Source organism: Papio anubis, chromosome 4 (assembly GCF_008728515.1).
Source record: "Papio anubis isolate 15944 chromosome 4, Panubis1.0, whole genome shotgun sequence".
Taxonomy (NCBI): Eukaryota; Metazoa; Chordata; class Mammalia; order Primates; family Cercopithecidae; genus Papio; species Papio anubis.
In genome coordinates this window covers 90,805,891-90,831,515 of record NC_044979.1, presented here as the reverse complement: position 1 = coordinate 90,831,515, position 25,625 = coordinate 90,805,891, and the positions used below count along the sequence as shown (strand labels likewise).

The window sequence follows — 25,625 nt, the reverse complement described above, 5'->3', positions numbered from 1 at the left end:
ATTCCTATTCATGAATATGTATGATATTTATGCTATGCCAATTGTGACACATTCACTGTGATACAGACTGTAAAGGATATTAACATCATTTTGCTATTCAGAGGATGTACACCAGTGTAGCCAAGAGCTCTGAAACAGTATCAGGAGAGGAACACCTTTTTCTTTCTTTCTTTTTTTTTTTTGAGACAGAGCAGTGCTCTGTCGCCCAGGTTGGAGTGCAGTGGTGCAATCTCGGCTCACTGCAACCTCCTCCTTCTGGGTTCAAGTGATTCTCCTGCCTCAGCCTCCCAAGTAGCTGGGATTACAGGCAGGTGCCACCATGCCAGGCTAACAGTAGAGACGGGGTTTCATTATGTTGGCCAGGCTGGTTTCAAACTCCTGACCTCAAGAGATCCGCCCGTCTTGGCTCCCAAAGTTCTGGGATTACGGGTGTGAGGAACATCTTAAAGACCTGGATGTAGAGTTAACAGAAGACTCCTTGTTTACAACGATTCAGCTGCTAAAGGGCTGTCATGAAAAACAGATTTTGGACCTCTACCAAGATGAAAGCCAAGAAGAGTAAGATAGAAGTCCAACAACAAATAAATAAATAAGACAAGAAATAAAGAAAGAAAAGGAAAAGAACTGCCTACCACCCAAGACTATCCAAGCACAGGCAGCCTAGGAAAGGAATGTACTGCCTGCCACTGGAGGAATAGGTGGTAGGAGATGGCGATGGACATTTGACAGGGATGTTGTGGAAGGGACTCCTACTTGAGGTTAATGGTTGGGTCAGATGATGTCTCTTTCAATTCTTGGGTGTTATGATACCACGATAATGTTTCCCTCAGTCTCCAATATAACATTCATATGAATATGGTTGATCCTAAGAAGCTTAAATACCTGTATGTCTTGGTATTTTCCAAATGATTAAATAAATTGTTCATTTATTGGTCCTGTCTCTAAAGCCTTGTTTTATATGTTATCAATATTGGTGCATTGCCTTGCATTCAGTAACTGCTGAATTGCCTGTTTGTTTTGAAAAATAAAATATTCACAAAAATTGCTCAAGAAAATTTGATTATTCAATGACCAGAAAATGGGGAATGATGATGTTGGAAAACTTCCCCAGTAATAATGGCTGACATTAGTAAGTGCTTACTGTCTTCCAGACACTATTCTAAGTATTTTGCATATAATAATATTGTGTTTTATGCAATATTCACAAAAACTTGTAAGTGAATACTCTTATTATTCCCACTTTGCAGATGAGAAACCTGAAGTCTACAAAGGGTTGACATAACTTGCTCATATCACATATTCGTTAGGATAGAATCTGGATTCTAACTCAGCTAATTAGACTCCAGAGCCTGTGCTCTAAATCATGTACCCTATTGCTATAACATATCTACCTTCTACCCTAAATTGGTCTGTATGCATTTCTCTGTGAATACATATCACTTTACAGATCCCTAAGAGATGAAGTTAATAGATCATAAGGATGGTTAACATATCCTATAGTTAACATATCATAAAGTTTTGACTGTTTTTCTCTTTAGATGTTACGATGGTGATAACAGTCTTCATTTTACCTTTCCAGCATGCTTAAGTTCTTGCTTATCTTTGTTGGCAAATCCAGTCATTGCTGCGGTTTCAATCATTCCTGTCACGGCAAGTATTGGAGCAATACTCAGAATCAGGAGTGTCATCTCCCATCCATATAGAAAAGAAATGATAACTGAAAGTCCCATGTTAGTTGCATTTTGTGTCAAGACGCCAATCCTGGAACCTGTTGCCTATAATCAGATATATTTTAGGGGAAAAAACTCAATTAACTTTACATTTACAAGGATTCCCATTATAGTTCCTGGCAAAACAAGGTAGACTTTTTTAAAAAAGAATTTATACTTAAATTTATACCTTGAATTTATACTTTGAGATTAAATAAGATACATATTTTTATTTATTTACTTATGGAGTCCCACTCTGTCACCCAGGCTGGAGTGCAGGGGTGCAATCGCGGCTTACTGCAACCTCTGACTCCCGGGTTCAAGCGATTCTCTTGCCTCAGCCTCAGGAGCAGCTGGGACCCGCCACCAAGCCCGGCTAATATTTTTGTATTTTTAGTAGAGATGGAGTTTCGCCATGTTGGCCAGGCTGGTCTCAAGCTCCTGACCTCAGGTGATCCGCCTGCCTCAAAATGCCCTAAACTAAGGAAATATACTTTATTTTCATGTCTTGATGTCCAATATTGAGATGTCCAAATGAACTGGATTTTAGTTTAGGGGAACACCATAGAAGACTGTATAGAAGCATGATAGGAACAGACAATCTGAAATCAAATACCACCTCCTTAAAGAGAGACTTGTATGTTGCTCTGAGACCTTTCCTTAAATGGTTTAGCAGGATTTTACAGCCCAGTGCAAGTTGAGTGTGTTGAAAGCTGAAGTTACAGGATTTCCTTTGTCTTCTCAGTGATAGATACATACCCACACTCTTCTTGTTTCCTTACACCCAAACACCCAGCAATAATAAAACAATTTACTTGTGCATACACATAGATACCTATACCCTGACACCTCTTCAACACTAACTTACAGATAAGTTCTTGGTAATAAAGCTGATGTTTGAAAAATGACAGAATCATAGTTACTATTACAAAAAACTAAAGAAAGAGTCTATCTTTAGTTAAGCATTTTTTACTATTTCCTATTTATAAAGTTGTAATCACATTTGCTAGGAATTTTCTAGAAAATCAATATTTTAATAAATAATAGCATTAAAGTACCAGTTTTACATACATGCATAACCAACATGTACTTAAAATTTAAGTATTTGAAAAAGATAGCTTGAGTTATGCATATAAATTCTTTTAGAAGGTTTTACATATTCTATTTCATGGAGAGTAAAAAGGGAAAGAATGCCATACTTTAGCTTAGGTATTCACCGCAATAGAATCTAACTCACCTTAAAAAACGTTCTAAAGTGAATTATTAACTTCTATTTGAATGGAAAAAATTTGCATTATGAACTGTAAAAATGAGATTTTTGTATATTTTTTGTACATTTACCTTTCACACAAATTATCTCTTTCTATTGGTGAAGATAGTATAATCATGCAAGGAATAGCTCATGCCGTCTGACTCAGTGCTTTTGGGAGCATGAAGCTTTGTGTTGGAGAGGCAAGAGTTGCTATGGAAAGGAAACCAACATGGACAGGAAACAGTAGGGCAGAAGGGAAGACACACTAAAAGCAGGCCAAAATAGGATAAAGGCCCAACTTTAGGCACTAAGTAAGCACTTTACCTTTACCATCTTATTTAATCTCATAACAATGCAAAGAGATGGATACTATCACTAGTACTGTACAATAGATGAGGAAACAAAAGTAGTAAGACAAAATAACTGCTATATGCTTGTAACCGGAGGATAAAAAACTCTTTGTTCCCTGAATCACTTGGGATTAAGTGGCTGGCCTGATACGCTATCATTTCTGCATACTTAGAGATGGTGTTTCATAAACAAGAACATTCTCTCTCTTATCCAAAATACCATGATCAAAATCAGGAAATTACATAACTATCATTTAATGCTTAGACTTCCTTCAAGTTTTATCAATTGTCTCAATAATGCATTTTATAGTGAAAGGATATCTACATTGGAATCACACATTTCATGTAGGTGTCACACCTCTTTAGTCTCCTTTAGTATGGAATAGTTCTTCATTCTTAACTTGATGTTCATGACATTGACTTTTTTGAAGATCGCAAGCCAGGTATCTGGCAGAATATTTCTCAGTTTTAGCTTATCTGATATTTCCTCACAATTAGATTCAAATTATGCGTCTTTGGTAAGAATCTTAGAGAAGTAATGCTGTGTTCTTCTCATTGCATCCTATCAAGTGGCATGCAATTTTGATTGGTCCTCTTTCAGGCACTGTGCACTTGTATAATTAATTAAGATGGTTTCTTCCAGGCTTCTCCACTATGAAGTTGTTCTTTCTCCCTTTGTAATTAATACATGTTTCGAGGCACTTTGAAGCTATGTCAAAATCCAATTTCTCATCAAACTTTCGATTTCTTTATTGCAGTATGAACTAATGACTTTTAAATTTCTTCAGTGGTTTGTAACCTGTTACTATAATCATTTATTTTGACTCAGATTATCCCACGTGTGGCCAGTGGAAGTCCCATCAAGTTGGCTTTGTCCTTTGACATATCCCTACCAGTTTTGGAATATGTCCTTACTTTCTGACACAAAATGATTTTCCAGTTTCATCTGGTACTGTCTCTGCCCTACTTCTGGAATTAGTCATTTCTCCTAAGATCTCTAGGTTCTTTTAGTGGAGAATTTTATTTAGCAGTCAAGATATGGTGCTAGTTGTACTCATTATTACTGGAATGTCAGTGGCCAAACTAGAGAATGTGTGTGTGTGTATTGATAGATACATGCACACATTTACATCTATATTTGTTTCTCTATATTTCTTGAAACTCAGGAGTCATATCAATACCTCCAATTCCAAGTCAACATTGTAAGTTTATTTCCAGTTTTCTCCTTTTCCATATTTGTTATCCCTCTCTTCACAAGGGAGAGAACTGGCTCTTATTGTCTTTAATAGATTGATTTATGTGATTAATCTCTCTGTGGGTAACACATCTGCTGTCATGTCTCCTGCCTCTTCCCTGCATGGACACCCTCCTCACCCCGCTCTGGCTCTGCTTCCCTGCATTGGGCTGCCACCACACTGGGTGTCATAATATCAGGGCTGCAAACCCCAGCCCTACCCCTTCCCCTAAACTGACGGAAGGCCAGCACTCTTAGCCACTCTATCATAGTAGTGATGAGTTGAATGATTAAGGATATTCATTAAAGTGTGTACTTTGGATAAGGTTTCTCTGATCCCATTTTTGCACACTATAAATTGGTTTCACTCAGTAAAGATCTAAGAGGCAATATCAAGAGAGGAAAGGAGTTGGAAACATCATATTATGAGGTAAAATAAATTTTTAAAATAATTCCAAATATGTAGAATTATCTTTATAATTTTTATAAGAACTACACATCTTATGGATCATCTTTCAGTGGGATGTATGATACTTAAGCAATAAGCTGAAACATTAAGTTCTTTAGTGCTAGGATTAAAAAATGAGGGCCCCTGTTTACCTGGAAAGACAGGTAGAATCGACCACACTTTGAATTATATTTTTTTGTTCTGATCATGAAAACAGGATCATTAGAAAAAGTTTAGATAAAGTTAAAATCTACATGCTTCTAGACATAAATACTTATACACATTCAGATTCGGTTTATTATCTGCATGCAGTTTTATATTCTGATTTAATCCTTGTACATTATACTGCAATCATTAAATATTCTCTAAAAATATTTGGGTTGCCTTCAATTTTTCATTATTAAAAATGAAGATGTAATGAACATCTTTACAAAAAATCTTTGTTCTCCTTTAAAAATGGCCTGCTGTTAAATTTCTAACTGGAATTACACCTTAAAAGGTGTAATTCTCCCAAATTGAAGGGACTTCCATTGGCTACATCTGGGATAATTTGAGTCAAAATAAATGATTGTAGTAACAGGTTATAAACCACTGAAGAAATTTCAAAAGGTGTATATACTCTTAAATTCTTGATGGGTATTGCCAAATTGCTTCCCTAGAAGATTACATCAATTTTCACCAAACTATCAAAAAATTGGCATTTTCATTAAAAAATAACAGTAACAAATCCTCCCTCCCTCCAGGGCTCTGCCTAATTCCGAAAATCTTTGTGGTTTCAGTTTCAGGCCTGTATCTGGTGATGACTGAAACATTTTCCAATTTCTCACTAAAATATCTAAGAAAAGTTCAAAAACGTAAAAACACACAACAGCAAACACTCAAAAAATTATGAAATACTGAAAACTAACACGGACAGATAGCCTGGTTAAGTGTTTAAGGGTATGATACACTAACTCTAAGAACTATGGGCTGGGAGGCCGAGGCTGGCGGATCACGGGGTCAGGAGATTGAGACCACCCTGGCGAACACGGTGAAACCCCGTCTCTACTAAAAATACAAAAAAATTAGCCGGGCGTGGTGGCGGGCGCCTGTAGTACCAGCTACTCCGAGGCTGAGGCAGGAGAATAGCGTGAGCCCGGGGGGCGGAGCTTGCAGTGAGCGGAGATGGCGCCACTGCACACCAGCCTGGGTGACAGAGCGAGACTGCGTCTCAAAAAAAAAAAAAGGCCGGGCGCAGTGGCTCACGCCTGTAATCCCAGCACTTTGGGAGGCCGAGGCGGGCGGATCACAAGGTCAGGAGATCGAGACCATGGTGAAACCCCGTCTCTACTAAAAATAGAAAAAATTAGCCGGGCGCAGTGGCGGGCGCCTGTAGTCCCAGCTACTCGGGAGGCTGAGGCAGGAGAATGGCGTGAACCCGGGAGGCGGAGCTTGCAGTGAGCCGAGATTGTGCCACTGCACTCCAGCCTGGGCGACAGAGCAAGACTCCGTCTCAAAAAAAAAAAAAAAAAAAAAAAAAAGAAAAAAAAGAACCATGGGCCTAAATGGGGATTCCATTTGGCACATAATGCTGACTTACACTTCATCCCCTGGAAGTTTAAGGATAAAAGAGATAAATGGTGATGTATGTTATAGACTAAATTGTGTCCCCCCCCCGCCGCCATTTATATATTTAGGTCTAACCTCCAGTTCCTCAGAATGTTACTGTATTTGGGCCGGGCGCGGTGGCTCAGGCCTGTAACCCCAGCACTTTGGAAGGCGGAGGTGGGTGGGTCACGAGGTCAGGAGATCAAGACTATCCTAGCTAACACGGTGAAACCCGTTTCTACTAAAAAATATACAAAAAATTTAGCCAGGCGTGGTGGCGGACGCCTGTAGTCCCAGCTACTCGGGAGGTTGAGGCAGAAGAATGGTGTGAACCCGGGAGGTGGAGCTTGCAGTGAGCCAAGATCGTGCTACTGCACTCCAGCCTGGGCAATAGAGCCAGACTCCATCTCAAAAAAAAAAAAAAAAATGTTACTGTATTTGGAGATAAGGTAATTATAAATACATAAATTATAGATACGAGAGTAATTAAGTTAAAGTGAAGTATTTAAGGTGGGCTCTAATCTAACCTGATTGGTACTCTTATAAGAAGAGGAAATTTGAGCTAGGCATTGTGGCTCGCCCCTGTAATCTCAGCACTTTGGGAGGCCAAGGCGGGCAGATCATGAGGTCAGGAGTTTGAGACCAGCCTGATCAACATGGTGAAACCCCGTCTCTACTAAAAATACAAAGATTAGCTGTATTTGTAACAGGCTGTAGGCATGGTGGTGCGCGCCTGTAATCCCAGCTACTCAGGACACTGAGGCAAGAGAATCGCTTGAACCCAGAGGCGGAGGTTGCAGTGAGCCAAGATCGCGCCACTGCACTCCAGCCTGGGAGACAGAGCGAAAGTCTGTCTCAAAAAAAAAAAAAAAAAAAGGAAATCTGGACACAGCAGACATTGCACACAGAGAGAAGGTCATGTGAGGACGCAGACAGAAGACAGCCAACTACAAGCCAAGGCCCTCAGAGTGAAACCCAATCATGCCGACATCTTGCTCTTGGGCTTCTAGTTTCCAGAACTGTAAGGAAATGAATGTCTGTTGTTGCAGCCCCCTAGTCTGTGGTCCTTTGTTATGAAAGCCCTAGCTGACTAATACACTGTCCTTGCTCCTCTGCCTCCCACCCCCACCTTACGGTCATATGGACTAGACAATGGGTGAGATGCTGTGGACCTTAAGTTCTTGGCGTTGTTGGAGGCCTTCTATGTCTTTCCATAAATACTAAATGCTCCTGGTGCGGGGTCAGCTCCAGATAGGAGGACCAGTCTGGAGTGTGGCGTTCAGTTCAGGGACGTGCTCTTAAGCCTGGGCCTTGTCGGTAGATGTGTGGCCATCTAAGCCTTGGGACTGGAGGAGATCGCTGGGGAATTGAATAGATGGCAAAAGGAGATTCCCTGAGGTGCGCTGGGGTTCACCACTCTTTAGAATTCCCAAAGAAAAGCTGTATTTGTAATAGGCTGTAGGGTTCAGGCTTCACCCACTTTGCTTTTCCGAATGAGCCCCTAGATGGTCCAGTTTCTCTTCTAGGGAAATGACAAGGCTCCCGTTTTCAAATTTTGTTGCTTGTCCTTACCGTAAAGCTGACCTTAAGAATAACTTTTCCTCTTTTCCAGGCCCATTCCTCTCCCTACTATGGTCTTTTGAATTGAATACATGTCTCCACAATTCATCTTTAGTGTTTCTTAATGCATATAAGTGTATCCATGAAAACCATATGGTAATGCTTTTGTGTTTGTCCCTTAAAATGTCCATCCACTAAAGTACTGTGTTTAAAATCAGGGGTACAATAAAGAAATATTGGTCTTTGCCCTTGGTTACTGGAAAGTGCTCCTAAAAAAATACTAAATGCTCCTATAGCTACATAAAATTTATATATATTGTGATGTGCAATCATTGGAGCTATTTTTTAAAACTATAATTATGTTTTGTGGAGAATAAGGTATTCATTGCTCTTTAAATATAAAATTTGTTTTATCTAAATATTACCAAGAATTATTGTCATCAATTACTTGATAGGGGGTTATATTTTGTAGGCCTTGATACATGTATTAATTTCCACTTGGTAGTTTCTTTTAATATTTTGAAGGCAATGATTTTTAATTTTTTGGATTTCAATTCTTGGCACAGTACCTATATTGTCAAAAGGATAAATCATATCCACTGGGGCATTATTCTTTTCTGTTTGGATATTTCCTATTAGATAAGCATAATATAGTTCCTGATTCCTCATTACCGTCTGTTGTTTGTGTTCTATTCACTTTAAAGATTATAGCTCACCTGGGTGCGGTGGCTCACGCCTGTAATCTCAGCACTTTGGGAGGCCGAGGTGGGAGGATCACCTGAGGTCAGGAGTTTGATACCAGCCTGACCAACATGGTGAAACCCCGTCTCTACTAAAAATACAAAATTAGCCGGGCGTGGTGGTGGGCGCCTGTAGTCCCAGCTACTTGAGAGGCTGAGGCAGGAGAATCGCTTGAACCCAGGAGGTGGAGGTTGCAGTGGGACGAGATAGTGCCACTGCACTCCAGCCTGGGTGGCAGAGTGAGACTCTGTCTCAAAAAAAAAAAAAAAAAAAAGTTACAGCTCTAGGCTGGGGGTGGTGGCTCATACCTATAATCCCAGCACTTTGGGAGGCCCAGGTGAGAGGTTCACTTGAGCCCGGGAGTTCAAGACCAGCCTGGGCAACCAAGCAAGACTCTGTCTCTACATAAAAATGAAAAAATTAGCCAGGCACAGTGGTGTGCACTTGTAGTTCCAGCTACTTGGGAGGCTGAGGTGGTAGCATGCCTTCAGCCCAAGAGTTCGAGGTTGCAGTGAGCTAGGATCATGCCACTGCACTCTAGCTTGGGTGACAGAGTGAGACCCTGTTTCTCACACACACACAGACACACACACACAGACACAAGCATACACACACGCACACACACTTAAACCATGCATTCCAGCTCTAGACATTAAAGTAAAAGGAAATAGAGTAAGGAGTAGAGGCCGTGCACAGCGGCTCACACCTGTAATCCTAGCACTTTGGGAGGCTGAGGCAGGTGGATCACCTGAGGTCAGGAGTTCAAAACCAGCCTGGCCAACATGGTGAAACTCCATCTATATGAAAAATAAAAAAAAATTAACTGGGCGTGATGGCAGGTGCCTGTAATCCAGCAACTTAAGAGGCTGAGGCAGGAGAATTGCCTGAATCCAGGAGGTGGAGGTTGCAGTGAGCTGAAATCATGCCACTGCACTCCAGCTTGGGCAACAGAACGAGACTCTGTCTCAAAATAAATAAATAAAAGGAGTAGACAATAAGAAAAGTAAAGACAAAAAGCTTGCTGAGCATTGTAGTTTTCATGCATAAACTCGAGTAGTGTATTAGGGAAAGAAGTAGAAATACTTTACAGAGCCACACTATACAAATATTTGTCACTTAAAGTTTGTCTAAGGACTATACACACCAACCTAATTTCTAAAAATATCCAAGAGTGAACTTGACAGATTTTTGATGAGACAGCGTTCTCTATTTGAGTTTTTTGTTTGGGACACAAGAACTTTCTATGAAGTGACTTGTTCTTGCATATCTTTGCTTGCTTAATAAACTTGGGTTTTCCATTCTTGTGTTAATCTGCTTCTGGAAAATAGAATTATATCCTTTCTATAGTTCATTTTAGTTTAAATTACCACAAACTTATTGAAATGTTCAGTCAGTGCAACCGAGAACAAGCCACAAACCCTGCTTTTTGGTGGTGGTGGCACAATGAGAAAGATCTGAGTATATTTCTCTGTTCCAAGAAGAATAAACAGAAAATAAGAGACTCTTGGCCTTGAGAACTACTACAAGGACTGAAGGAAAATGGAATGTGGTCTTAAAGACCCAGAAAAGTAGTGTACCTCTGGAAAGAATTTAAAACTGGAATCAGAAGAAATTTAATTAAACTTCTTAGATTATTTAGCAAGAAGCACAAAAATACAGTTTTTTTGAAATTAAGAACAAAATGTCTTGTTTAAGTAATTCTTCAGATAACAATTATTTATGGAGTGTCTACTATGTCTTAGGTACTATGCTAGATGTGGGGAATATCACTTTGATAAGAAAATTATAAAAGGAAGGAAACTCAGTGTGGAATTATAGAAATAAGAATTCCATATGGTAGCATTTCTGCTTCTGGCCAAGACGGAGTAACAAGGATTTATCCTCTCATCTAAAACCAAACAAAAAATAGACATAATACATGAACCAGTGTTTTTCAAGACACTGAGCATAAGGCAACCAAGGGCAGAGGTGGCAAACAAACAAGATGACCCCTGTGGTTGCTCTGGCTTACTCCCTTGGAAGAGTTTCCAGGTGGCAGTGCAAAGAGCCCAACAGACTCTGAGTTGAGTAGACAAAGCTGAGAATCTCAGGAATCTAAGTCAGCTAGAGTTTGCAGCAAAGAATACTAGAGAAGAGAGAGAGTCACAGAATGATAAATCTAGATATCTGCAGAGGGTCCTTCTTGAGTATTCAGCTGAACAGCGCATACATGTCAGGACTGGGATTAGTGCCTGGTAACAGCAGCCAGACTGGAAAACCTTCTGAGTCACAGGGCATTAGGTAGAGTATGTGGAAAGGTTTTGCCTTTGTAGTAGGCTCCAGTCCTGCTTGACAAACCTTAAAACCAAGACCCAAAAAGATCAAACTATTCTCAGGTAACTTAACTGTATCCCACAACAAAACCCAAGAATATTTATAGAAATATAAAAATATCCAGCACCAAAAATTTTAAATTCACAGTGTTTAGCATATAGTCAGAAATTGACAGGGGGCTGGGCATGGTGGCTAACACCTGTAATCCCAGCACTTTGGGAGGCTAAGGTGGGAGGATCGCTTGAACTCAGGAGTTCAAGACCAGCCTGGACAACAAAGTGAGACCCTGTCTCTATAAAAATAAAAAAATTAGCTGAGTGTGGTGCCATGTACCTCTCATTCCAGCCGAATGGAAAGCTGAGGCAGGAGGATTGCTTGAGCCTGCTCCCAAGTCAAGGCTACAGTGAACTGTGTTCATGCCACTGCACTTGAGCCTGGGTGACAGAATGAGATCCTGTCTGGAAAAAAAAAAAAAAAAAAAAAAAAATTTCCCAGGTATGCAAAGTAGCAAAATAAGACCTATGATAAGGATAAAAATGAATCCATGGACACCAACCCATTATTGACAAAATGTTAGGCATACCACATGATCTCACTTATATGTATAATTTTAAAAAGCCAAACTCATACAGACAGAGAGTAAAATCATGGTTTCTAGGAGGTGGGGATTCAGGGGGTTGAGATGTTGGTAAAAGGATACACAATTTCAATTAGGAAGAATAAGTTTAAGAGATCTATTGTGTATCATGGTAACTATAATTAATAATAATATATTGTAAACTTGAAAATTACCAAGAAAATAGATTTTAAGAGTTCTCACCACATAAAAAATAAGTATGTGAAATAATGCATATGTTAAATAGCTTAATTTATCCATTTCATAATGACTACATATATAAAACATCATTTTTATACCCTAAATATATAAAACTTTTACTTATCAATTTAAAAAGCTACTACCAATATATATATTACATATTAGAGTAGTTAAGAGATAAGGAAGATATAAAAAAGATCCATATTAAAATTCTAAAAATAAAAATTATAATGTCTGAGATGAAAAATATATATGATAGGATCAATAGAAGATTAAATATCGAAGAAGAAAAGATCATTGGTTTTGAAGACATAGCAATAGAAACTATTCAAAATAAATGCAGAAAAAAAATGAACCAAGCATTGGTGAGCTGTGGTAAGACTTCAGGCAGCCTAATATATGTAGAATTAGAGTCCTTGAAGGAGAGGTGAGACTAGAAAGACAGAAAAAAATACTTGGATAAATAATGGTCTATATATATGTGTGTGTATATATATATATATATATATTTTTTTTTTGAGATGGAGTCTTGCTCTGTCGCCCAGGCTGGACTGGAGTGCAGTGGCCAGATCTCAGCTCACTGCAAGCTCCGCCTCCCGGGTTTACGCCATTCTCCTGCCTCAGCCTCCCGAGTAGCTGGGACTACAGGCGCCCACCACCTGGCCCGGCTAGTTTTTTGTATTTTTTAGTACAGATGGGGTTTCACCGTGTTAGCCAGGATGGTCTCGATCTCCTGACCTCGTGATCCTCCCGTCTCGGCCTCCCAAAGTACTGGGATTACAGGCTTGAGCCACCGTGCCCGGCCAATATATTTTTTAAATTTGGTGAAAACTATATGCCCATAAATCTAAGAATTTAAGTGAACTTCAAGCGTAAGAAATAAGCAGGAAGCTATATCAAAACCCGTCACAATCACATTTCAAAGTCAGTGATAAAGAGAACATCTTAAAAGCAAAGGAAGAAATATCCATTATGTTCAGAGGAAAAAAGATAAGGATAACAACAAATTCTTCATTGAAAAAAAATCAAGCGAGAAGACAGTAGAGCAATATCTTTTTTTTTTTTTTTGATGGCATCTCGCTCTGTCACCCAGGCTGGAGTGGGACTACAGGTGCCTGCCACCACGCCTGGCTAATTTTTTTGCATTTTTTAGTAGAGACGGGGTTTCACTGTGTTAGCCAGGATGGTCTCGATCTCCTGACCTAGTGGTCTGCCTGCCTCGCCCTCCTAAAGTGCTGGGATTATAGGCGTGAGCCACCGTGCCCAGCTGAGCAATATCTTTAATCTACTAAAAGAAAGAAAGAAAGAGAAAAACTGGGTTGGGTGCAGTGGCTCACACCCATAATCCCAGCACTTTAGGAGGCTGAGGCAGGCAGCTTACTTGAGCCCAGGAGTTCGAGACTAGCTTGAGCAACATGGTGAAACCCTGTATCTACAAAAAATTAACCGGACATGGTGGCATATGCCCATAGTCCCAGCTACTCAGGAGGCTGAAGTGGGAGGATCACCTGAGCCTGGGAGGTCAAGGCTGCAATGAGTAGTGATCACACCACGGAACTCCAGCCTGGGTAACAGAGTGAGACCATGTCTCAGAAAGAAAGAAAGAAAGAGAGAAAGAGAGAGAGAGAGAAAGAGAGAGAGAAAGAAAGAAAGAAAGAAAGAAAGAAAGAAAGAAAGAAAGAAAGAAAGAGAAAGAAAGAAAGAGAGAGAGAGGATGAAAAAACTGTCAACCTCAAATTTCATAACTGGTGGAAATATATTTCAAAAAATTAAGGTGAAATAAAGACTTTTCAGGCATAAGAAACTTGAAATAATTAGTCATTATCAAGCTTACGCTATAAGAAAGGTGAAAAAAAGAACTAGATGCAGAAGGAAAATGATACCAATGGAAATAGGTACCTAGAATAAGGAATGAAGAGACCAGAAATGTTAGCTACATGAGTAAATATATAGGACTTTATTTATTTAAAATTCTTTAACAAAAGATGAGTTTTTTGTTTTTGTTTTTTTATTTTTTTTATTATACTTTAGGTTCTAGGGTACATGTGCACAACGTGCAGGTTTGTTACATATGTATACATGAGCCATATTGGTGTGCTGCACCCATCAACTCGTCAGCACCCATCAACTCGTCATTTACATCAGGTATAACTTCCAATGCCATCTCTCCCCCCAAGATGATTGTTAAGCAAAACGAATTACAATGTAGTATGGGTTTATTACATATTTAGAAGGAGACTATATGACAACAATAGCAAAAGATTTGGAGGGGAAACTGGAAGTACTGCACTATTTTAAGTTTCTTACACTGTAAGTTGACATCGTATTGCTTGAAGGTAGACTGTGATAAGTTAAAGATGGGTACTATAAAACCTAAAGTAACCACTAGAATACCAAAACAAAACATTATACTTAGCAGTATCACTTTCCTTACTCCTCCAAAAAGAGATGAAATAGAATACTAAAAAATTTTAATCCAAAAGAAGGCAGAAAAATAGGAAAACCATGCAAAGAACATACGGAATAAAGAGCAAATCGCAAAATGAGAGATTTAAACCTAATAATATTGATAACCACATTAAATGAAAATGGTCTCAATATCCTATTCAGATATTCAAAGAGACCTGTATGCTGCCTATGAGAATCACACTCTAAATACAGACACACAAATGGAATAAAAGTACAAGGGCACGGTTCATATGGATTTCTTCTTTCGTAAAATGCTACTTGAAGTTCTTTTGTGGATTTTTTATTGCATGGGTTGACAAACTATAGATTATAGGCCAAATCTGACCCTCTATCTGCTTTTATATTGTCCATAAGGTAAGAATGGTCTGTATATTTTTTTAATGGTTAGGAAAAAATCAAGAGAAAAATAATACTTTGCATCATGTTAAAGTGGTATGCAATTCAAATTTCAGTGTCTATAAATAAAGTTTTATTGGAACATAGACATGCCCTTTTGTTTACCTTTTTTTTTTTTGAGATGGAGTTTCACTCTTGTTGCCCAGGCCGGAGTGCAATGGCACGATCTCAGCTCACCGCAACCTCCGCCTCCCAGGTTCAAGCGATTCTCCTGCCTCAGCCTCCAGAGTAGCTGGGATTATAGATGCCCGCCACCGTGACCAGCTAATTTTTGTGTTTTTAGTAGAGACAGGGTCTTGCCATGTTGGCCAGACTGGTCTTGAATTCCCAACCTCAGGTGATCCACCCGCCTTGGTCTCCCAAAGTGCTGGGATTACAGGTGTGAGCGACCATGCCCGGCTACCTACTTTTTTTTTTGAGACAGAGTCTCACTCTGTCACCCAGGTTGGAGTGCAGTGGCATGATCTCGGCCTCCACCTCCTGGGTTCAAGCGATTCTCTTGCTTCAGCCTCCTGAGTGGCTGTGATTACAGGCACCCACCACCACGTTTGGCTAATTTTTGTGGTTTGAGTAGAGACAGGGTTTTACCATGTTGGCCAGCCTAGTGTCGAACACCTCAGGTGATCCGCCCACCTCGGCCTCCAAGAGTGCTGGGATCACAGGTGTGAGCCACCTCGTCCAGCCTTATCTTAACAAACTGGCTGACTGTCATGTTTACCTATTGTTTAGGCTGTCTTAGGTTATAGTGATGGTAGCTGCTACAGAAACCACATGTGCCACCCTCATCACTTTACCCTGCTGCTCAGCATTCTACAAATCTCAGTGATGCTGTTAGAATTTGAGAGCACGTTGAGTTTTGCTGTACTGTTTCACTTTATCCTAGTTTTTAAAAATACCATTGCATACCCATCATCTCAAAATAAGAAAATAAGAGAAATGTGGACTTTGAATGCGATGTTTTTAAGGAACAGTGGACTGTGAGTTATTTTATATTCAAATTAGATGCCACAGCATTGTGTTTTTTAATGCTGTGACACTAAATAGTGCTGGAAAATACAAAATATGTCAACATTAGCAGACTGAGCACTCATCGCAATATTCCCAACTTATAGGAAAGCAACATTCAGAAAAACTAGAAAATATAAAACAAAATATCTTGTTTTAGCAGAATTTCTTCACAAAACTAAAATATGAAAGTGAGAATGAAACCAAAGTAAGTTTTTAAGTGGCTCATTGATTGGCCAAGCAAAGAAAGTCATTTATGGATTTTGAGTTAATTATATCATGTTTGATTGTAGCAGTGGAAGAAATGTATTGAGACTGCATAACTTATATAAGGCCGCCATTTGGTGAGAACAGTTGCTCATAGTTACAGACATTGAGAGTAACATCCACAGTCAATTAAAAAATAAGGTAGATTATTTTGAGTAGTTTTCCCTGGCTCTTGATGGGTTGACATATATCACTGACACTGCTCAGTTGCTGGCTTTTTGAGGAGCCAACATTATATTTGAAGTAAGTGAAAAGTTAGCCACTATAAATAGTTTCTGTGGAACAAGTACTGCTGAGAATATTTTCAAAGAAGTTGAGGAAAAAAAATAAGTACAATCCGAAGTAGAATCTACTAAGATACATTATAACAGATGGTTAAAATATTTGTAGAGCAGAAAACAAGCCTTAGTTGGACAAATTTACAAAGCTTTTGAAAATGTAAAGTGTTTAAAGCCTACAGTTATTTATTATTATTTGTCAGCATATATTTTATGGGAAGTCATTGAATTTATAATGCATTTTTGGACCAGTAGTGTAAATGGTTAAGTTCATTTGCTCTTGTAAACTTAACCATCTTCATTTTTGTGAGTTTTTGCCAAGGGAAATTTTTGACTTACCTTACCACACGGCAGTTTGATGGCTTAGCAGTGGTAAAGTTTTGGCAATATTATGAATTCAGGGCCAAGATTGAAAAAAAAATTTTTTTCAGACAAGATCTCACTTTGTCACCCAGGCTACAGTGCAGTAGGACAATTATGGCTCACTGCAGCCTTGGCCTCCCAGATTCGAGCCATCCTCCTGCCTTGGCCTCCTGAATTGCTGGGATTACTGATGTGAGCCACTGCACCTGGCTTGGAAACTTTTTTTAAAAGAGCCATCCTTAACCACTATTATCAAGTACTAAATGCCTCTGGATATTAGCTTCTGCTGTAGATTTGATTATCTTTCTTAATTCAACCTAAAACTGCAAGACAAAACAGCAATTATATGCATACCGTATGCTGTGGAAAAGTCATTTCCATGACAACATTGTTTGAATCAAAAGTAGCGTCAAGTTGTTTTATACACTTCCCATGTCAAAAAGTTACATCAATAAATGAGGTTGCTATTGTCCAGGTAATAATATCCTAGTTCTAACTAGTAAACTTGCTGGGCTCTTGGAATAAATAAATGAAAAAAATGTTTATGATTTATTTGGGCAACATATTACAGCTCTGATGAGAAGAGTTCTAGGTTCTAGCATTGGATGTGTCAGTGGTATATCAAATGTACACTGTGGTGTCAATAACACACTTTCTTGTGGACACAAATGAAATAAGACTTTTGGTTGATGAAAAGAGATTGCTAAAATGTACAGAAATAATACCTTGTAATTTTATAGAATTGAGTTTCCAAAAGAATCTAAAATGGCTTTTAGCTTTAATTAAACCAGATATTACACAGAAAATAGTCTGTTGACAGATGTACTGGCAATAGGCCATTCCCTTGGGCTAAAACAATATCAGTTAAATTGGTTGTATTCAGACAACTATTCTAGGAATCATGTTGTTTCCTATGACTCTATTTCACTAACATGTTTTTATCATGACTTTCAAAATATCAGAGCTTTAAAAAATGGCCAGAGGAATACCTTTACAGTCATGAGTTAAAGGTTTCAAACTAAGATTTATTATTATTAAGGAGCTGTTTTATGAACATTCATTCTAATACAAGTGATAGAATAAAATGTAACTGAAATTACATGATGAAGAAATTGAGATGGAGAATGACTTATTTAAGTCAATATGACAGGAAATATGACCCCCAAATTATTATTTCCTAGCTCATCTTTATGCTAGAGTGTCCTTGTGAGGAAGAATTCATTTGTGGACAAATAAGATTGGTAAACAACTCTTCCTTTTATAGAAAAACTGTCCATTGAAATTGAATATGAATCCATCTTTATATGGCAAAGTAAGAGTTTTTTAGAAATTACATTTTACTAGACACAGTCTCACTCCTGAAATCTTTCTTTGATTGTTTTATTCGTTAATTTAATTTTTAAAATTAGGTTTTTTAAAATATAGAGATGGAGTTTCACTATGTTGTCCAAGCTGGAATACAGTGACTTTTCACAGGTACCATCCCACTACTCATCAGCATGAGAGTTTTACTGACTCCATTTGCAACCTGGGACAGTTTACCCCTTGTTTTACTTTTTAAATTTGGCAACTTAAAAATCTTTCATCAGGATTCCGACCATTGTTTCTCTAGCTACTAGTTCTAATAAAAAAAAAGATTTGACTTGTCTAGAAGTTATTGTGAGACTAGCAGTTAATAACTGCAACAATAAAGTTTTAAGTGATGAAATGATATTAGTCAGGTGCTTAAAATCAGGTTGACAACTATTCCCAATAATTTCCCTCAGGGACAATACTATTTATTAGAAACAATTAATGAATGTAAGGACAGTAATGTTGGGTCTTTCAGTACTAATTTGGTTTTTCAGTTGAAGCAAGTATCTGCTAAAAGAAATGTCTCACATATTAATATAACTGCTGGTAAGAATGCCTGTTCCACTCAAAAGATTCTGAAAAGATTTGAAAGATAAGTTGTAATAGACAAACATTAACACAGTAAAGAAAAAATAGCAAATTTTGTGGAGTGGGAATTCAAATGGAATTATAGGGATTGATATTTCTGCCTGGAGTAGTAAACCACGGAATTCCTAAACTCAGAAGTTAATCAGATAATTATATTGTGCTATGGAGGTTAATGCTATATCCATTATTTGATTATTAAGTGAAATTCTATCCACCATCTTTTCATGTATGCCAGTAAAATTGAACTCCTCGGCCCTATTTTAAAATCTAAATGCTATCTAACAAAATTCTAGAACCTTGCCTTCAAAATTAACAAAAAGAATTTCAGGAAGAGATGAAGATGCCCCCTTTCCTCTCGAGTTCTTTCTCTATCATAAAATTAGCTTTCTAAACCAAAATGAATGCTTGTGAATATTCACAACTGTAAACCACTTATTCTATTTTCTGATAGTATAAATCCTATCTTGCAGGTGTATATTAAACAAAGAGGTCTTGCAAAAGTTAAAAAAAACAAAAACAAAAACAAAAAACAAACTTAGAATGGTTGCCATGTCCTGTGGAAATAATCTCTAAAAGAAACATGCTATTCTGATGGGTTGTTTTGCGACAATTTGTTGCTCTGCTAACAAAGCTTTAAGGAACATCTCAGTATTTCTAAACAGAATAAATACTTGTAAGATTTTTCTGTCATTCAGAGGCGAATTATTGACATTTTCCTTTTCTTCCAAATGCATGATAAGGAAAAAGGAAAGCCTATAACTCTACTAGAATTCTTATTTTAACAGAGATGGAAAGCTTTATTTTACTTCAATTTAAAGTAGGAAACCTTGTTTTCTGTGGCTTTTCTCTGTTAAGATCCCATTTGTTATACAAAGGTGAATTTTATTAAAATAATTAGAAGAAAATTAACAAATTATTACTTACCTCTTCTATATTCCTCTACTCCCCACACCTGTTTAAGCATGACTTTGACATACGTTATGCTGGTCATTCCATCACTAATTATGAATACATATAAATATCTTGTTTATGCATATTAGCAGTCATGATTACACAATTCTTTTTAACTTGTATAACAACTAGTACAGAATCATTTCTGATGCACACATGACTCTGAGTTGTTAGACATTATTTTAACTAAAATCTTATTTTCTGGGGGAAGGAAAAACTAAACCTCTTTCTTATATTAAAACTCTTAAAGTGTGTGTGTGTTTTCATTTCATTACTTTTTCTTATCCATTTAATTCTGAGCTCTTTTTTCTAGCTTATTCTTGGTCTCTTCTTTAGTACTCTAGTTATCCTATTACAGGTACTAAATATTCTCTATTTTTGGTTAAAAATATCCAGAACAGAAAGGCTTCCTTTCATCTTTCACTAAGAGTTACCTGTTAACCATGAGACTTACCTGGACTCCTTAATGATGTGGGTCATCTCAGCACAGCTCACATACATGCACAGACACATGAATGCATTGCATGTGTGCACACCACATACATGCATCATTTAAAATAAAAATAATATACATACTCCTTGAATTTGTGCTGTATCTATGGCTAATATTGCTGTCAAGCTTCCTGTGCTGTTTTCCTTTTCATCAAACCAGGCAATATCCTAGAGAAAAGGAGAATTAACATACGGTTGTCAAAAACCTTTTTTTTTTCTCTGACTTGTGATTTTTCTGCTGTAAGTCAGAAAACATTTCCCTGCCTCCTCACTCACAGGTACTTAATTCCTATAAAATACTATGGATCAAATGACTTTTGCTTCTTTTTTCATGAAGATCTGTCTTTATATATAAACTGAAGAACTTAAGCCCAAGAACTTGGACTCATTACTCATTACTGTATTGTATAATAATCAATGTTAAATTAAAATGGTCATTTTAAACCATCAAGTGATTTATAATTTTACTCCATAAGTTATTTGTGAAGAGCAGACACAATTCAAAAGTAAGGCAATGAAGGCTACAGCAGTGGCTCACACCTGTAATTCCAACAATTTGGGAGGCCAAGGTGGGAGGATTGAGTCTAGGGGTTCAAGACCAGCCTGGCCAACATGGTGAAACTCTGTCTCTACAAAAAACGCAACCATTAGCTGGGCCTGGTGGTGTGCACCTGTAGTCCCAGCTACTTGGGAGGCTGAGGTGGGAGGATTGCTTGAGCCTGGGAGGCAGAGATTGCACCACTGCACTCCAGCTTGGATGCCGGAGTGAGACCCTGTCTCACACACATACACACACACACACACACACAAAAGTAAGGCAATAAACAACACAATTTAGAAATATTTTCAAAACTTTCTACCTAAACTAACTAATGATAAAACATTTATCTCCTTCTCTTTAGGGGCCACATAATAAAGATTTTCCCTGACGCTTCACATTACCTCCTAGAACTTACATCAGTGGGCATTGTGAGAAGCTAAAAGGGCAGAAGGCTGTGAAACCCTTGAAGTGAAGAGGTATGCAATCTAAAGAAGGAGTCAGATCAAAACTATAAGCAATAAAAGCATAATGTAATAACCAATTTTATTTTCAACAGCAAGTGGAGACAGCACATCTTAGCGCTTCTCAGCCTGAGGAATTCTGATTTCCTCTTATAGCTATGGAATGTTTCCTCACACTCACTGGAACCACTTGTATCGCTTGTAGATTAAAACCAGGTGGAAACTGTCTCTGAGAGATGGTTTATTTTTAGTGAGTAAAGAATGAAAAAAATCTTGGCTTATTGCAACCCAGCCAGGGCTCTGAGGTCCAGGTAACAGGCAAAACAAAGGCATAGCAGGTTGAGGGCTGTGCCTTAATCATGCACATCATATGTTAGATGAAAACTTTTATGGAGGAATGTGGTAGAAGTCAGGCATGATCGCACCACCCTGAGCCCCACTGTGTTGGGAAGGTGTCTCCATGAGCTTTGGGTTCTAGATGCCCAAAGAGCATCCTGTGGAGATTACAGTCTGCACCGGACAGTAGCCACTTTGAAAGCACAATCCCAGGCAAGATCCTAACATACTGTGAATACACAGCAGCAACAATAAGAAACACAATACCGCTGAACTGAAAGACATTACCTGCTTTTTATTGTATAGTCTCTCTCCAAAATTAAGATATTTTATATATTTTCTAATTGGCTCTAGATTTCAACATGACATGGAATGCACAGATAATTTTAAGATACAGTATAAGGTAAAAAATATGAAAAGAATTTATTATTGAATATTACATTCCTGATTCCATAGGAACTTGCTGTAAAACACCATGCGTAGGTACATATGTGATTAATCTTAGTCATTATCTGATGTTCAGTTGGCAAGATGTCTGAAATTGCTTTTTGTCAAGATAGCAATTGTGTACTCCAGGGATTGTTTTCCAGTACAGGCAATATATGTGAAAACATTTAGGGAGGCCGAGACGGGCGGATCACGAGGTCAGGAGAGCGAGACCATCCTGGCTAACATGGTGAAACCCCATCTCCACTAAAAATACAAAAAAAAAAAAAAAAAAAAAAAATTAGCCAGGTGTGGTGGTGGGTGCCTGTAGTCCCAGCTACTCGGGAGGCTGAGGCAGGAGAATGGTGTGAACCCAGGAGGCAGAGCTTGCAGTGAGCCAAGATCGCGCCACTGCACTCTGGTCTGGGTGACAGAGCAAGACTCCGTCTCAAAAAAAAAAAAAAAAAAAAGAAAACATTTAGCAGTGTTTCTGGTACTTAGGTGGTGAGTAAAAATTAGCTTGCATCCTCTCTTCCTGAAAGGAATATAATTATAAGAAAGGCCACCACTTTTGATACCAGTAGATATCCAGTTTTTTTCTGCCAATAGTTCTACTTGAAATAAAAAGCAATAAAACCATCATAAGTGCTTGGCATGTATTCCCTCATTTAATCATCACAACAACTCTATGAGATAGATAAGATGATTACCCACATTTTAGAAGTAAAAATACTAAGGCACTTAGAGGTACTTAGAGATTAAGTAATGTGTCCAAGGCCACATAGCTGGCAGGTGCTGAGGCCAGGATTTGAACCGCAGCAACCAGAGGCCAGAGTTTTTATTTTCAATTTTTTTTGGATTTGCTTTTATTAAAGATGGACTTTATGCTAAGTGTATGGTGTACCTTAAGATGTTGCCTGACACAGTGTTAGCAAGCAATTAAAAAACGAAACTACCATAACATAAAGATAATAGCTGTAGTTTGGGGGAGAAATGAGGTTACATTTAAAGTCATGGAACTCATTACTTAAAAAGAATTTCTGGCTGGGCACAGTGGCTCATGCCTGTAATCCCAGCACTTTGGCAGGCTGAGGTGGGCAGATCACTCGAGGTCAGGAGTTTGAGACCAGCCTGGCCAACATGGTGAAACTCCATCTCTACTAAAAATACAAAAGAATTAGCCAGGTGTGAGGGTGTGTGCCTGTAACCCCAGCTACTTGGGAGGTTGAAGCAGTAGAATTGCTTGAACCCAGGAGGCAGAGCTTGCAGTGAGCCAAGATCACACCATTGCACTCCAGCCTGGGCAACAGAGCAAGACTCCATCTCAAAAAAATAAATAAATAAATAAATAAATCCATTAAATGTAATACTAATTGTTTAGTTAGGCTCAATGAATATTTTTTGTTAAAAAAACATTTTTTTTTTTTAACTTTCAAGTTCAAGAGTACATGTGTAGATTTGTGATACAGGTAAACTTGTGTCATGGGGGTTTGTTGTACAAATTATTTAAGTTGTTAATCAATTATCTTGTTCTGCCTGTCGTCTGACTGAAGAATTACAGCTGAGTTTCATGACCTGTTTCTCATGCTCCAGGACTGATTACCTCAGATCCTTTTGGAATTAGCTTAGGTAAATTTTGAAGCCCCTAGTGATCACCATCAATGCTATCATAATTTAAAGAACCGCAAGAAGCCTTAGCCAATCTAATTTAGAGGGAAATGGGGAAAAATAAACTTCTTACACGCTCAAAAACTCAATAGCTCTATAGATAATTATTTATCATTAAGAAATGTAAACTTAGCTTTGAAACACAATGAACAATGAATTATTCAGTGATCGAAGTCAGCAACACTTAGAACATTCTTTTCAACAGGAAGAATCTAAAGTAATCACATAAAATATGGATTTTGTATCTACAAAAATACCACACCTGTTTCTATACATACCTCTACCTCAAATGAGGTTTAACAATGGTTATAAAAAGCACTGCAAGTCTCAGCGTGGTTGTTAAATTTTAAAAAGTCTTATCTTATGACAAAAATCAGGTAATAAGAGTTAGATAAAACTGCACACTAGGAACTTCTCTTACTATAGACAAAGCAAAATTGTGAAGATGCTTACAAAGAAAGGGCGAAATATACTAGTCTTCTTTTTCTCCAATTTTGAAAAGTAAAGCTAAGAATCAAAAGGCGTGCTGAAGGAGGAAGAAGGAAAACAAACAACTTATGGGGATATTTAATAACGTGCTAAGTGGCTTAGACTTTCTGCGCAAGTCTTTGTTAAGTATGTGCATGATATTTTAAAACCCAGAGTTTATGGCTGATAGTTTGAAGCATCCTTATGAGCAGAAGCTACTTTATCCAAAAATGTTACAGTCTTAATGTTCACATGGCTAATGCTAGACGGAGGATTAATGTCCAGTATTAACCATCAAAATACTAGATTAACCACAGTTTCTCTCATTAAACTGGCTCATGGCCTTGAGATTCCTCCACTAAAAGCTTTCTGTGGACAGAAAGGAAGTTCAAAGTATGCTTGGAAAAATTAAAATTTATATTCTTTATATTCTTCTGTATAAAAGCAAACATCTAGGCATTCAGGAAACATTTTCAAAAGTTTCTAGAAATTTAGAATAAATGTATTTGAATGGGGAAAAAGATAAATTTTTAAAACAAAACAAAAATGAGCAGAAATTGTCAACAAATGTGAAATATAGTGTTAGTTAATTAAAGTCTCAACTTACTTCATGGAAGACATAAAGTATTCATAAAGTAAAAAATAATAATGTACTAGTTTAACATGAGAGGTATGTGCTGGCATCAAATTGATTTATGATCCTATAAGTAGACTTTTGTTTTTCTGGATTAAGAAGTGTCTTCAAATGTGGAACAAGAAGCAGAGATGGGACCTTTTTGAACAGAAGGTGTAAGGTCACTGATTGCTTTAGAGCATCGTGTTGCCGTGGGAAACCTCCGACTTGCTTCTCTGCATTTTGTATCTCGTAGCTCCCTAACAGTACAGTTGTTGCATGGCAGCCTTCAGAGTACTGCTCCTAAAAGTCATAAGACTTTAAAATGGGTTTTGACGACTCAGTTGGAGTGACAGTAACTCTATTTCTGAAAAGAAATCACCTTGGCAGGAAGCTATTTGCTCCTGCCTGGTGAGCTTTCCTGACAGAAAGTGAGGTGAAGGGCTACTAATGATTACTGGCTTTCAGGGTAACCCAATCCATTTTAGCCTCGTGAAAGAAGTTTAGAGGTGCCAGTCTGAGACATTCCTTCCATTTGCCCCCAAGACTCACTTCTCAAGATTACTACTTGATCCACCTATTTTTAGTTATTTCACAGAGGTGACTGATCATCTGCGTGAGGCAGGCAGACCTGGCAGCTAGACCGATGTTATCTGAGTTCAGGACTCTTCTGATAAAGGCAGAGAGATTGGCTGCTTTAAGAAGTGTAGAGTCAAAAAACTTAAGCTATGTGCATGGATTAGAACCAGAGAAATTAACAACTTCTTTTCTGATACATTCCCAAGATATTGTAGCTCTTACTTCTCCTTTTTAATTTGGCCTTTGATTCCATCATTCATTAAAAGAAAGACTTGTCAAGACGAATGCAAGGAACAATGAGTAGATCCTACGTTCTTTTCTATAAGCTGTATTTTTTAACATCACACTTTTGGACTTGCT

The 25,625-nt window shown here is 38.0% G+C and overlaps 1 protein-coding gene across 1 annotated transcript in view; it reads right to left on the bottom strand.

Moving 5' to 3' along the window:
* The window catches only part of ABCB5 (ATP binding cassette subfamily B member 5), a 131,527-nt gene that overhangs the window by 29,495 nt on the left and 76,407 nt on the right, over positions 1 to 25,625 (bottom strand). The window contains exons 19-20 of the mRNA XM_031665315.1: positions 20,258 to 20,341; positions 1,572 to 1,775 (exon numbers count right to left, since the gene is read on the bottom strand). Coding sequence (XP_031521175.1) covers positions 1,572 to 1,775; positions 20,258 to 20,341 — 288 coding nt within the window. The remainder of the gene's footprint in view (positions 1 to 1,571; positions 1,776 to 20,257; positions 20,342 to 25,625) is intronic.